Genomic DNA, 14,657 nt, shown 5'->3' with positions numbered 1-14,657 from the left:
GGCTGCACCCACGGCATATGGAAGTTCCCAGGCTAGGGGTCAAATCCAAGCTGCAGCTGCCCACCTACACCACAGCCACAGCAACACCGGACCCTTAACCCACTGAGCGAGGCCAGGGATCGAACCTGCGTCCTCATGGATACTAGGCAGATTCGTTTCGACTGAGTCATGATGGGAACTCCCCATCCTTTAAAATTTGATTGTTTTAATTCTGTTCCTGAGATGCCTTTTCAGATACCTGATTAAGCAATTCCTCCTCTTGATTCCCTCTATACTGTATCTTCCTTCCCCTATGGTAGTGTCCGTTATCTTACTTGGTTGTGTTGTTTAAGAGCTTTTTCCCTCTGGGGATGAGCTGTGAAGATGACCAAATAAAGTTTTGGTTTCCAGCACAGAACCTGGAACTAGAAAGTGTTTACATAATGTCTGTTGAATGAATTAGTGTAGCAGTGTATCAATGAATGAACAAATGATATGCTTTTGGCCCTGAAAAGATTAAGTTTATTAAATTCAGTATGAGTCAAGAATAAATTAGGCTCAGTGCGAGGGACTGACGTGTTTTTTTGTTGGTTTTTTTTTTGGCTTTTGGCTTTTGTCTTCTTAGGGCCACACCCATGGCATATGGAGGTTCCCAGGCTGGGGGTCGACTCAGAGCTGCAGCTGCCCACCTATGCCACAGCAATAGCAATGCAGAATCCAAGCCGCATCTGTGACCTATGCCACAGCTCACGGCAATGCCAGATCCTTAACCCACTGAGCAAGGGCAGGGATCAAACCCGCAACCTCATGGATACTAGTCTGGTTCATTAACCACTGAGCCACGACAGGAACTCAAGGGACTGATGTGTTCTTTCTCAGGTCATATATACTATATAGTTTATGTTGTTTATTAATTTCCGGAGTAGGAGATGTGAATTGTACTATAGATATTTTAATGAAGAGCTTTAGTTTTAGGCAATAAGTTTTGTGATGCTGATTTTGACTAAATCAGAGGCCTCTTTGCTTCTTCGCAGCTGAGTACAGAATAGCTAAGTCACTATTCACTAGCTAGTACTATACACAGGTGCTTCTTAATACCTTCTTGACAGAGGTATTGTGAGGTGCTGTGGAGTCACGGAGTGACAGTGGTGGGGTAGCTGTTTCAGTTGGTGATGGGAAAGTATTGGGGGAGGCATCTCAGGAACACAAGGCAGTAAGTGTTCTGTAATAGATGCCATGTCACATTATAAATACTACTATGGAAATCCATCTAGAGTTGTGCTGTCCCGAATGGTAGCCAGAGGCACAGGTGTCTATTGAGCACTTAAAATGGGGCTCATCTGAATTGAGACATGAGAGCTTAAAATACACAATGGATTTCAGAGACTCAGTAGCCCCCCCAAAAGTAAAGTAGTTTTATTAAAAAAAAAAAAAAATGTTTTAGGAGTTCCTGTTGTAGTTCAGTGGGTTAAGAACCTGACTAGTATCCATGAAGATGCAGGTTCGATCCCTGGCCTCACTCAGTGGGTAAGAATCCAGCACTGCTATGGCTGTGGGGTGGGTCACAGAGGTGGCTTGGATCCCACGTTGCTGTGGCTGTGGCATAGGCCAGTAGCTGAGCTCCAATTCGACCCTCAGCCTGGGAACTCACATATGCTACAGGTGCAGCCCTTAAAAAAACAAAAAGAAAGAAATCGTTACATTGATTATATGTTACAGTGAAAATATTTTGGATGTACAGGGTAAAATAAAATAATACTGTTAAACAGGTGAAGTTTATTTTTATTATTTTAATGTGACTGCTAGAAAATTTAAGTTGCCTACATGGCTTGCAATATATTTCTGTTGTGCATTGCTGACCTGTACTTTAAGGAGTACTGGCCCTTAAAGGTACCACTTTTACCACTTAGTTTATGTCATTCTAAAGTCTACTACCCTCATCTGCTTGGCCTTATCAATATCAACCAATTCACATGAGGGACTGATCACTACCTTTGATCCTGCTAGTCTCAACACTGGATTTTTAAATTACGGAAATTTTTACTTGTCAATTAATACTGTACTTGGAACGCAATAGTTAATGAGATTAAAGAGCAGCTCTTCCCACTCCATGCTTATAGTAATAGCTCTTTATAAATACTTGCTTTCAAAAATTTAAAAAGCATAAGTATAAAACATGTATGAGGATTGTTATATATTAATATATGACATGTTACTGTTGTATATTTCCACTTTATTCCTAAACTTGTTTCACTTACTCTCTTCTTTCCAGAATTGAATACGATGCATATCGCACTGACTTGGAAGAACTGAATCTTGGACCACGTGATGCAAACACTCTGCCAAAGATTGAGCAATCACAGCATCTGTTCCAAGCACATAAGGAAAAATATGATAAAATGCGCAATGATGTTTCTATCAAGTTGAAATTTCTTGAAGAAAATAAGGTAAGTTTATTTGTTACCTTCTGAGATCTCTCTGTGGACTTTAAGATAAAGTCACCCTAGAGAGAAATAAGTGGGGAGTTTTTTCTTTTTGTTAACCGTCTTTCATCATAGAGTTGACTCTTGAATGACGCGGGGCGTAGGGGCTCCGACCCTCCACACGGTTGAAGATCCACTTGTAACTTGCAGACAGTCACCCAATCCAGGGTTCCTCAGTGCGCAGTTCTCCATCTGCAGATTCAGCCAACCGCGGATGTGCAGTGCCGTGGTGTTTACAGTTGAGAAAAGTCCACGAATATGAGGGCCTATGCACTTCAAACCCATGTTGTTCCAGGGTCACCTGTGGTTACAGAATGGAATTCCGGTTATAATCAGTGTTTGAGTTGTTAGAAATACACAAAATAGATTTACCTTTCTGTCATAAAAGCTATCAACTCCACTGTTCCAGTCTTTCACATGTAACAGCAAAAAATACTTTATAGTCCGCTGTTGATCTGCAGACTGGTGTTGGTAACCAGTGCTTTAAAAAGTTATATGGTGACAGCTTCTTTTCTGAATATTTTGAAACCTTTTTATTAACAGTGGATGCAGATTTCAGGACGGGAACAGTGTTCTTCCCAGTAACTGATAAATAAGAACTGACCAAAAGGTTCCCTTCAGGACTGCAGTTAGCATAACGTCAAAGAAATAAGCCAAGAATTCAGAGTTCCACATTATTTTCATGTAACATGAACACGTCCAAGGACTAGAGCATTGGTCGCAGAGAGGGATGTGCTGTGGCTGCCCTTGGAGGTGGAGTCGTTTTAAGAACAGGCTCCTGAGCTTTGGTTTGAGGAGAGGACAGGGTAGGGTCCTGTGGTTAGCATTCCTTCCGTTTTATGCACTGGAGATTTGAGGGGCCATTGCAGTTCTGGGGGTAGGGTCACATATTGCACACTGGTGGGCCCCTTCCCGTGCTCCTCCCATCCTCTGAAGTCATGATAGACCTTGAGCTGTTGCTGTCTCCTTGTTCTCCTTAACATTTCCTTGGAAGCTCTTCTGGCTGCCATATATAGCGATGCATGCACTTCCTTGAGACTATTTTTTTTTTTTTTTTTTAATACTACAGTGGGTGCAAAGTACTCAGTTTCTAGTACACTGAAACCATTATAGTGGCAGTGAAGGAAACTTCTGCAGAGTCATCAGACAGGTGGCCCAGTACCCCTGAGACAAGAGCACTGTGAGCCCCTCAGCATTCGTTAGTGGAGCACATGAGGTGGCCGTCCTCCCAGTCATTCTGTTTTCATGTGTTGAAGGGTAGGAATAGATTCACACTGAGCTGTAGACATGTATTTTAAATGTATCAGCACCGCACAGTGTGGTGCTAAATGAGGTATGCTGGCACTTTCCAAGCCCTACCTAAAGCTCCTTTGGAGGGAAAGGAAGGAGTTCATCTAATCTGGGGCGGGGGGTGTCAGCCTCCGATAATAGAAAAAGTGATTTCAGCAAATGTATAAAATGGTAATTACGTTCTGTGGGGATCTGATGTTATTGTGTGCAGTTCTCTGCATAGGGAGGTTATGGGTAATTTTGTTTTCTGTGTGTTTTTCTGTATTTTAGACATTTTCTATGAAAGTTTATGGTGCCTCGTAAAAAGGAAACTTATTTTGAAAGAAGGTATATCCCTAAACTAGCTGTGCTTGTATAGTTCTTACCAGAGTGAGTAAAAACTAGGAAGTTACACAAAGATAAATAATGGCCATGTAACTGCTGCTACTTTTACTTATAACTGTTTTTTAAACTTAGCAATAGATCTTCAGATTTAGATATGAATCAGGGAAGGCACTTATTTGTCTTTTAGTTACTAGGCATTTCACATAACATTTCCTCAGTCCTCAGAACAACCTTCATATTTACTTCTTTCGGTAAAAATCATTGAATACTTTATGTGCTGAAGACACATCAGTGAATGAAAAGGACACAGTCCCCATCCTCTCGTGGCTTACATTCTCATCAGCCAGATACTTTGACTGTGCACATCTTACAGATGATGGATGACGTTTACGTCTTCTTTTGTGATCGTACGTGCTCTTCACTTCTCATCTTGGGAGACTCTGTCTCCCTGATCTGCTAACTGTAAAGATGCTCCTTGCTTCCTGGGAAGAGCTGCATGGCACCCCTAGGCTCTTCCTTTCCTCTGTCCAGGGGTTGAGTTGATTCTCCCAGATCCTAGGAGCATCAGCGTCAGTATTAGAGCTGTGGGCATGGCCTGTAAGACTGGGATGGGCCCATCTGAACCAAGTGTCCTTACTGCCTAGAGTAGCCCTGAATTGTATCTGGAGAACAGCGGTAGTGCTAATGTGAAAAATAGAAGCAGGGGTGATGGGGAAACTGTGTCCTCTCCACTCTGCCCTTAATTTGCCTCACTTGTGCTTTGTTGTCCTCTGCCCCAGAGTTGAGTGGTGTGGTCAGATGCTTAGACAAGTTGGACTATGTCTTTTGTGAAAACCCCTGGAATAAGAATATGAAGACCTGGGTTCCATGCCCAGTTCCCACACCCAAATCCTTTTATGACCTGGGTCAAGATGCATAGTCTCCCATCTTCTGTACTTTCCTCTGGAAAATGAGGGGAAATCATACCTTGTGATGAGCAGGTGGATAAAATGCAGTGTCTTCTGTCAAGTCTTGGTGGGATTTCTGCTGCGAACCAGGCACCTGGCTCGGGGAAGGGACGAAGGAGAAGAATAAATAGTGTTTATGGTCTCAGAGACTGACAGAAACGCAGAATGGCTTCACACCTTCTCCAGGTGTCCTGACTGCCTTTTTTGCTGGTATAAACAGAAATCGACATGAGAGGGATATGACAGGAGATAGGAACTGTTTATTTGAAATGCTAGATCATATCATTTGGCATGACAGACTCAGTACTTCTCCATGGTAGGTAAGTGTGCTGAATCGTCTGAGGTACACTCATGTGTGCCCAGCCAGCTCTCCTACCTGAGGTACCTTAAGTGATTGGCAGCAGAAGCTGCTGAAGACATACGTTGATCGTTTGACAGCAGAAATAGTTGTTTTGGACATGATATTTCACACTTGAAATTCATAACAATTCCTTCCTCTTTTGTCATTGTTCCAGATAACTTTATGTTCCTTCTAGTGGGATCCCTCATCTAACATGTTATTTTTTTAGGTAGAGAAGTTATTCTAATAACTGTCATTCTCTGCTCATAATAGTCAGCAGATGATAGCAGATAGCTATCGTCCAGACACAGCTAAGCCTCGTGCTTTCAGCTACATTGGTGGTAGCACTCGGCATTCACACTTGCCGGCCCCAAAGCAGCACTGAAGGAATGCCGCGCAGTAGAACTTTCTGCAGTGACAGAGGTGCTCTGTATCTGCCCTTTTCCTGGCAGCCCCTAGCCAAGTGGCTCTTGGTCACTTGAAAGGTTGCTAGTGCAGTGAATCTTTATTTTAACATTTAAATAAATTTAAAGTTATTTTAATTAGAATTTAAGTAGCTCCATGTTGCTAGTGGTTAGCATATTGGGCTGCACAAATTCCAATTTTTAAAATTTCTCTGCTTTGAGAAAACTTGCTTCACCCCTCTGAGCCTCAGATTCCTTAGAAATAAAAAGGGTTGAACCATGAGGTTGCGGGTTCGCTCCCTGGCCTTGCTCAGTGGGTTAAGGATCCAGTGTTGCCGTGAGCTGTGGTGTAGGTCACAGACGTGGCTCGGATCCCGAGTTGCTGTGGCTGTGGTGTAGGCTGGCAGCTACAGCTCCGATTCAACCCCTAGCCTGGGAACCTCCATATGTCGCGGGTGCGGCCCTAGAAAAGGCAAAAAGACCAAAAAAAAAAAAAGAAAAGAAAAGAAATAAAAAGGGAAACCTGCCTTACAAGGCTGATTGAATAGTAGTGACAATGTGTAAAGCTCCCAGGAAACACCTTGATAACAAATCAAGAACTTGAGAAGTGGATAGCTGCTGGGATTGGTGGTGATAATGTTTTTATTTCAGTTCTGTTGTGGAGGAGACATGTACAACTCACCAGTTATTTGTTAACAAGTAATCTGAAGAAGAATGTGCAAAGTCCCAAATTACTGACACAGATGACAAACTTAGAAGTGGTGTGGGCCAGGCCATTCAGGGAAATTTTCAAGATCCAGGGAAGAGAGAAGGCCTCAGCCTAGCCATGAGTGATCAGGACGGGCCTGAAGTAATTGAGAGGAGACCTGCTTGGTCAGGGGAATGGCCAGCGTGTAAGAACAGAAGGGCGTGCATGTTTTGTAGACAAGTAGGAGTTCCCTGATGGCTCAGCAGGTTAAGGATCCGGAGTTGTCACTGCTGTGGCTCTGGTTACAGCTGTGGCTCAGTCCCTGGCCTAGGAACTTCCACCTTGGGCACAGCCCAAAACCAAAAAACAAACAAACAAAAACCCAGAGAAGTAGACTGCCCCAGGGACATGACCTTCATGTGCTTTAAAGGAAGAGAGAATCAGAAAGATAACTGGAAGCCAGGTGCTACTGAGCCTTGCTCACAAAAGGTTGAATTGTGACTTCAAAAAAAGTACACTGAGCTGTGAGGGATGACAAGGACACCCTCATGACCAGCTGGGTCATCTCAGTAAATTGTACATGTCAGTCAGATGGCTCTAACATCCAGTTTTATCTTATTGGCATTGAAGAATTTTAAAGTCAGTAGTAACAGAGAATTGTGACTTAAAAACCTCTTCAAGCACTAGTAAGAGCCTGGACCAGGATCGTTGCTTTAACAGTGAAAGGAAAGAGCAGTGGTTTCAAGGCTGTGTGGCAGGAATTGGGAAGTCAAAATAGGAAGCTGGCTCGGCTTGAAGGTTATGAGGGATGAAGGTTGGGAATTTGTTGTGTTTAACCCAGTGTTTAGTTTGAAGTGACAGCAGAATATTCACATGGAAACAATTGGTAGGAAGTTTATGATGTTGGTTTGCAGTTTGGATGAACAGGGTCAGGGTTCCAGAGACAAAGGTTTAGAAGTCATTACTTTGAGAATAATGGTGTCATTGTCACATCTTCTCTTCTTTCAACCTTTCTTACCATAAAAAAAAGAAAGAAAAAAAAAAGAAAATTGCTTTTATTCTCAAGGATTTTATGTTCTTAGAAAGCCTAAAGATATTCTTTGTTTTGGATTTTCTACTTTGTCATCAAGCTAAATTTCCGTCTCAACTTGGTAATAATTAATCAGTTATGTCTAAAATAAAATCTGTAGAGAAACTCTGATCTTTTAATCTTTTGTATTTAATTCTTTAAAACTATAAAAAGATGATGTTGAACTCTGTTATTTTAAGCAATAAACAGCTATAATTTGGGTTAAGACTTAGATTCAAGAGAAAGCTTTTGTTTTTGCTGTTGAACAACTTTTGCCCTTTTCTTTTTAATAGCTCTAACAAAGGGAGGAAAAAGCAAACCTTTAGGCCTGTCATCCCTATTTGCTTTCTTGACACTTGGGAATTCCTAAAGTCTGGGGTTTTCTTCTTTTGTTAAACTACAACCGAATTTGTACCTTAGGTATTTCATTTATATGTAGTTGTCAGGTAATCTGCTTAGCACTTGAATTTAACAAAATGTAATATATACCCTTTCTAATTTCTTAAATATCATATATTGAATTTTTTTTAAACGGAAGTTATCTGAAACATCGATGAGTGTGCTATTTTGTAACTTGATGACATCCTGAAGGCTTCTCCTTTTCCCTAAAACTGTTTTTGCCGGACTGTGTAATGGTGGTGGTTGAGAGGGTGCTTTCTCTTCCTTCTCGTATCCTGGTTTTTGGAGTGTCCTCTCTTAGCAACGCCTGTCTTGTAAAATGAGAGGCCAAATAACCAAACAACTAAAAGAGTTCAGAAGTAAAGGCAAATAGTCACTGAGTAAAGGACTGGAGACCATCCTATGACTTTCATAATACATAGTAATGGCCAAGTGTCGTGAGAATATTTTTATTTTGTTTTTAGAACTTTAAAAAAAAAAAAAAAGCTTTTGAGAGGAGTTGAGAGGTAGCTTCCTTGCTGTATTTTAGAAGATCGAGATGCTTATATGTACTTAGTGTAGCCTTCCTTCTCTCCAGCAAAACAAAGGGAATCAGTGTGGAGCATACCTCTGTGCCTACCTGGGTGTGTATGTGTGTACGTTCATGCTGAGAGATGTGTGCACACATCCATATTTGCCACTTACTCTGGTGGAAAAACTTAAATTCTTCTAGTGTTTACCACCCTCGTCCCCCTAATATAGTGTATTTACCTTTAACCTAAACAGCCCTCTTGATTGTTTCTTCCTTGTTTACTGAACAACACTACCTGCAAAGCCGTAAGGACAGTTATTTAGGCTCTACTGACCTTTCTCCTGTCATCACTGTTTCTCCTTTTCTAGACCTTTAAACAGTGTAACTTGAGTAATTTGCTGACTTATTTACCTTTTATTATTCCTTTCAAAGTTCAAAACAAAACATAGGCTGCTTTGATCAAGAGAAAGAAAATAGATATTTCTGGTGCTTTGTAAACTTTGTGGGACTAGGTACCCGGCCTCTTTCACAGCCCTCATGGTGCCTAGCGATGGGGTTAAATGTTAGAAATCATTCAGCAAATGCATGTTTGCATTTCTTCCCAGAATTTGAGGCATGCTGCAGGGCAGGGAGAAGATGGGGGTGAATGAGAGTCAGCTAGGACAGGCCAGAAGGGTGACTCCTCATCACCTCACTCTTTGACTTAGTGAGGGCAGAGCATGTTCTCTCAGGAGTGTTTCTTTTACCTGCATTGTGCACTGTTTCTGTGGAAAGAGGAAGCCAGAATTCAGAGGAAAACAAATCAGTGTGAGCAACCCATGTTTACTTTTTAAAAACTTTTTTATGGCTTAGAAGCACATAGAATGTGAAAAAAAGTCATTTAAGATTGACATTTCCTGTAAGGTAACTATAATTTAGCTTGAGAGTGGAAATAAATATCTTTCCAGAGCTAATATATTAAGGGGGGGAGAAACCTGAATGTATCAAAAGATTCAACAAGGGAGTTTATTAGGGTATAAGTAAAAACTAAGAACCCCTATAATCCCATTAATTTTGTTACATTCTTATTTTAAGAAGGATAAAGGCTGCCGTGAGAACGTAGTGGTAAACACTAGCCAGGGAAAGTGAGAAGCAAAGAGTATTCCAGGTAGAAGGAACAGCATGTGCAACAGCCCTGTGGCAGGAAGGGGTGTCTGTTCAAAAAGTAGGTTGTGAGGAAAGGGCCAGACCATGTAGGCTTTATAGGCCACATTAGGGAAATGTTTTAATTCAATATCAGAGAGGAGCCATTGAAAGAATTCTTGGTAAATAAGAGGTCTCAAATATGGTGCATAGATCTTAATAGAACCTGAGAGTGGATAGAGGAGTTTAAACAAGAGATGATGGGAGTTTGATTAGGGCTGTGGTAGGGGAAGTAGAATGAACTGAGGGTTTCAAGAGATACTTAAAAGGTACAGCAGAAATCCAGGTGAAACACTAGGAGCAGTTGATGTATACTTGGCAGCTTTGACATTTATTTCTTTGTTCAGCAAATATTCATTCACTGTTTTTTATACGTCAGTCACTGGGTTAAGTAGTAGATGTATAATGGTCTTGCCATCATAGAGCTTATAGTCAAGTGAGAGAAATAGGCATTAACCAAATAATTACAGGAATTATAATGATAGGAATACAAGCTGTAAATGCTGTGAAGAGAGAATAGAGGGGTCTTGTGAGATTCCAAAGGGAACTTGGCTTGGTGTGGTAGAGGAAGTGACATGGGGGCTGAAATCTGTAGGGATGGAGAGGAGTTAACTAAAGGTGTGTGGAGGAAGGAATAGAATATGCAAGACCCAGTTAAAGGTCGGTGAGGCCAGAGTGGAAGGAGAAGTGGGAAGAGTAGCTCTGGATGAAGCTGGACAGGTAGAGGCGGCTGCACAAGGATGAAATGACATGACAAGGCTAGTCATCGCAGTATCACTGCTAATAGAGTTCCTTTGGCGCACTGGCTTATGGATCTGGTGCTGTCACTGCAGGGCTCCAGTTGCTCCTGTGGTGTGGGTTTGATTGCAGGTCTGGGAACTTCCACATGCCACAGGCGCAGCCAAAAAAAAGAAAGAGAAAGAGAAACAACAGAGATGGTTCAGCAGTAAAGGACCAGTTGAAGAAACTGTGGTTCCTTTATACAATGGAATACTTTTCAGTATGTTAGATTCTGTGTTGGAAAGAATAGGAAAACAGTTCAATCTTAAGTGACAGATTAAAAATGGTGTAATATAGGGAGCTCCCTGGTGGTCTGGTGGTTAGGACAGGGCACTTTCACTGCTGTAGCCTGGGTTCAGTCCTGAACTGAGATCCCACATCATTTCCTTGCACTGTGGCCAAGAAAGTAAATAAATAAAAATTGAAATGGTGTGGTGTAGTGCTTTCCATATACTTGAGAAAATAATTTCATGTATAGTGCTGTGTTTGCCGCTATTAGTGGTTTGACTTCCAGGTCCCTTTAAAACTTTTTCTAAACTCACATGGAGCAGGAAAATTTCACCTATGATTTGCATTCCTCCTTTTCCTCTTTAGAAGAAATTAACTATATAAATCATGTAACCAAAAACATTGTGAGCTGTGGGTTGATTTTGAAGTTAACATCATCTAGGCCATACCTGTCCAGAGTCAGGTGGTATTTGCCGTTGTCAGCAGGTGGATGCAGGAGAGAACATGCCCAGCTGACCAGTGCACACAGTCTCTGTCGGATCAGTTCTTTCGAAGGAGAGGTATTTTGTATACTAGATTGAAATGCCTTCCAGGGGATAGCTGCATAATCATGAATTGCAGTTTTTATGGATTTGACTTGGTTCTTTTTTTTATTTTGGCAGTTATGTTTAAAGTACATATGTTTTCTGACCCTTTTTGGATAGAAGCGATCAACCTATTCGGAAGTTAAGTTCATTTTTCTGTGGGTTATGTTAGAGAGGAAGGGATGGTTCAGTCCTTTCATTTCTTAACATTTATTTTTAACTATTACCGCTGCAGTGTCTCTGTTCTGGTTGGTACCTGTGTATGCCTCGGTACCATACACATTTTGCTTATTTTGTGGGCCTTGGTTATCACCCAAGTCAGTTTGCCAGATTTTGTGATAAAGGTTAGCAATCATTGTGAGATTTCAACAGATCACTAATAATCTGCATTGGTTTGGGTGGAGTGGTACTACTGCTATTTTTTTTTTTTTTTTTTTGGTTCTTAGTAGTTACAGTCTCTGTGATTTACTTAGAAGTAAAACCTTTAATTATTATCTCTGAGTAAAATCTCGGACGATACTAGCAGTGTTTAAGAACTTGACTTTGCATTGTTCTTTTACACCTTTTCTTGAAGGCCTGTCAGTAGTGACTCAGTGCTTTCCTGTTGACATTCCTTCTGATATATATATTATATATTCCTTCCATGACTCATCTACACTTTGTTAGATTTTTAAAAACCATTGGATAACTAACTTTTTTTCCTTATTCCTCTTAATCCTTGTAGTATTCAGGTTTCTATATGGAACTCATATAATAACAAATTTTGATAAAGCTTTTTGATTAAGTTTATAAACCGTTTTTAGGTGCATGAGATCAGAGTTTTGTAAGCTGTATAAGAGGAAAATATATAGCTTTCCAAGATAAAATGTAGAACCATACTTATGAAGGAAACCTATTTTGTGAGTATAAAGATGAGTTTGAGTGGGTCATTGGTTTATCTATAAGTTCCTTCCTGTTGTCCAATGTCCAAAGGCCTGTGAGAACAGGGTCACCTGATTAATGAAAGGAAATACCCAATTCCTTAACTACTCTTCTGAACCTAAATTAATTTTAAACTAGGAGCTTATATGCTAACTGGAATGAATTATGCTACTTAATAATTTCGTCTAGAAACTTGAGAATTTCTTTCTTTCTTCCCCTGTATATTACCACAGTGCCCAGGGCTTTTTCCAGTTAAAGCACAAATCATACTGTGCCAGAAATGCCTGCCAGTCTGTTTCGTCCCTAGAGGTGGTTCTATGGCTGCATGTTTAGGACATTCCCTTCCTACAGTAAGTGAGTCCATGAACACTGATCTTGGAGTAACCTGCATATGGAGGAAGCTCCTAAAATATTTCGTATAATATGTATATCTATAATCTGAGATCTAGATGGTCATTTGCTAGTGTACTGGATATCTATAATCTGGGACCTCTGTCATCTGGGATCTAGATGGTCATATGCTGCTGAGGTTCAGAGAGGTTAAGTAACTTGCCTAAAGTCTCACAGCCAGACCAGGATTCAAATCTGTATCTAACTCCATAGCTCTGCTTTTAGTTAAGTTCGAGGCTATCATGCTGCTTCAAATAAGGTTCTTCCAACCATAGCAGAGGGAAAAGATTGGAGCTAACCTTGGGAGATGAAGCCATATTGGTCACATCTAAACCTGGAACCCTTGGAGAGGAAGGGTTAGGACAGGGAGGTAGCTAACATGGCCACCTGTAAAGCACCAGGGCAATAGACTTTGACGCTACGGGGCAGAAAACCTGTGCATTGAGAATTTTCATGTACTATTGGAGAAAGAATTACAAAGCATAGTTCTGTGACTTCACATTGCTGGAGTTTATAGCTTGTGTTTCATCAGTTTTCTTCTTTTCAAGACAAGCCTGCCCTTTTTTTCTCATAGGATGCCCTTTTTTTTTTTTAACCTTCTTGTCAATGATTTGTTGAAACCCATCCCAGTGAGTCAGAAAAATAAACTCTCTTCTCCCACCTCCATATTTGTCTTTCCCTCTCTCACTCCCTTCCCAGTGCCCACACCCGTATTTCTGATAGTGCTTCTCTCAGCGGGCAGTCGCTTTCATGACAAATCATTTCCAAAGCTATTACAAAGGAATTATGCCTCACAAACCTCATAAAAGGCCAAGACAGATATACTTTCCTGCTTGTTATTTTTCTGATTTCTTACTTACTGGAAAAAGATCAATGATGGGCAAAGTATATCATTACATATTTTTAAATATTTGGGAGTAAAGAACAGAGTCCGTACTTCCCATAGTAGTTGGAGACTGCTCACTAAAGAATGATTTTGTTCCATCTTTTCCTTACATGTTTAAACCAAGCTACTGCCCCAATATTAAATCCCTATTTTATACAACTACTGGGAAAGCCAATAATTACTTTGAAGAACCTAACAATTATAAATATATTAAAACTAATAACTTATTTTAACTAGAAATTTCCTCATTAAAAAAAATTATTTCAGGAGTTACCATTGTGGCTCAGTGGTAAGAAACCCAACTGGTATCTATGAGGATGCAGGTTCAATCCCTGGCCTCGCTCAGTGGGTTAAGGATCTGGCATTGCTGTGAGCTGTGGTGTAGGTCGCAGATACAGCTCGGATCTGGCATTGCTGTGGCTGGGGCAAAGGCTGGCAGCTGTTGCTCCAATTAGATCCCTAGCCCGGGAACTTCCATATGCTGGAGGTGTGGCCCTAAAAAGAAAATAAATCAATAAATAAATTAAATTAAAAAAAATTATTTCAGTGTCTCTGATAAGAAGTCATGTAATCTAAATTGGATTTGGGAAGAAGGTTCATTTGGCAGAAATAAAGTACTTTTTTATGGTTTTGATGCCATAAAAGTAATACTTAAGTAATACTATAAATTTTTTAGTCAGTAATTCTGTAAATGGTGTTTATGTTCTATTGAGACACTCTGTGTGAAATAATTTTTTTTAATGAGGAGAGAGTTTTTGGTGTGATCCACTTGGCATCACCTGTCAGTCCTGCTCTTAAATTTCTCTTACCCAGTTTCTGTTTAAAACCCCAGCTTGTCTCTGCGTTAGTAGGCGGTGTGGAAATTTGTTTTGCCCTTGAACAGTTAAAGTATCATATGGTATACTTTAAACCATTCACCAGATGTTGCTGTAGTGGTTTTGCTTGTGTCTAATCTGGGTTGCTCGTTGTTTGGCAGATCTTTATGGAAGTTCTTGTAATTCAGTTTACAATGATTTAGTATGTTTCTAAATTACTGTAATTGTTTCTGATGTCAGGTTTTGAAAATTGTTCAAATTTGTCATCATCCCATGGCCAGAAATGCTGTATTCTCTTGCTCCATTTTAAATCTGCTTTTCTGTTGTGCCTTTTTTTTTTTTGGCTGCACTCGAAGCATAAACATGTTCCCAGGCTAGGGATCAGACCCATGCCACAGTAGTGGCAACACCAGATCCTTAACCCCCTAGGCCACCAG

The 14,657-nt window shown here is 40.6% G+C and overlaps 1 protein-coding gene across 20 annotated transcripts in view; it reads left to right on the top strand.

The window, feature by feature from the left end:
- The window catches only part of ARFIP1 (ADP ribosylation factor interacting protein 1), a 101,824-nt gene that overhangs the window by 72,553 nt on the left and 14,614 nt on the right, over positions 1-14,657 (top strand). For all 20 annotated transcript variants that reach the window (XM_021100361.1, XM_021100360.1, XM_021100370.1 and 17 more), the window contains 1 exon segment: positions 2,252-2,426. In XM_021100361.1, coding sequence (XP_020956020.1) covers positions 2,252-2,426 — 175 coding nt within the window.

Source organism: Sus scrofa, chromosome 8, assembly GCF_000003025.6.
Source record: "Sus scrofa isolate TJ Tabasco breed Duroc chromosome 8, Sscrofa11.1, whole genome shotgun sequence".
Lineage (NCBI taxonomy): Eukaryota > Metazoa > Chordata > Mammalia > Artiodactyla > Suidae > Sus > Sus scrofa.
This window is presented reverse-complemented; position numbering and strand designations above follow the sequence as displayed.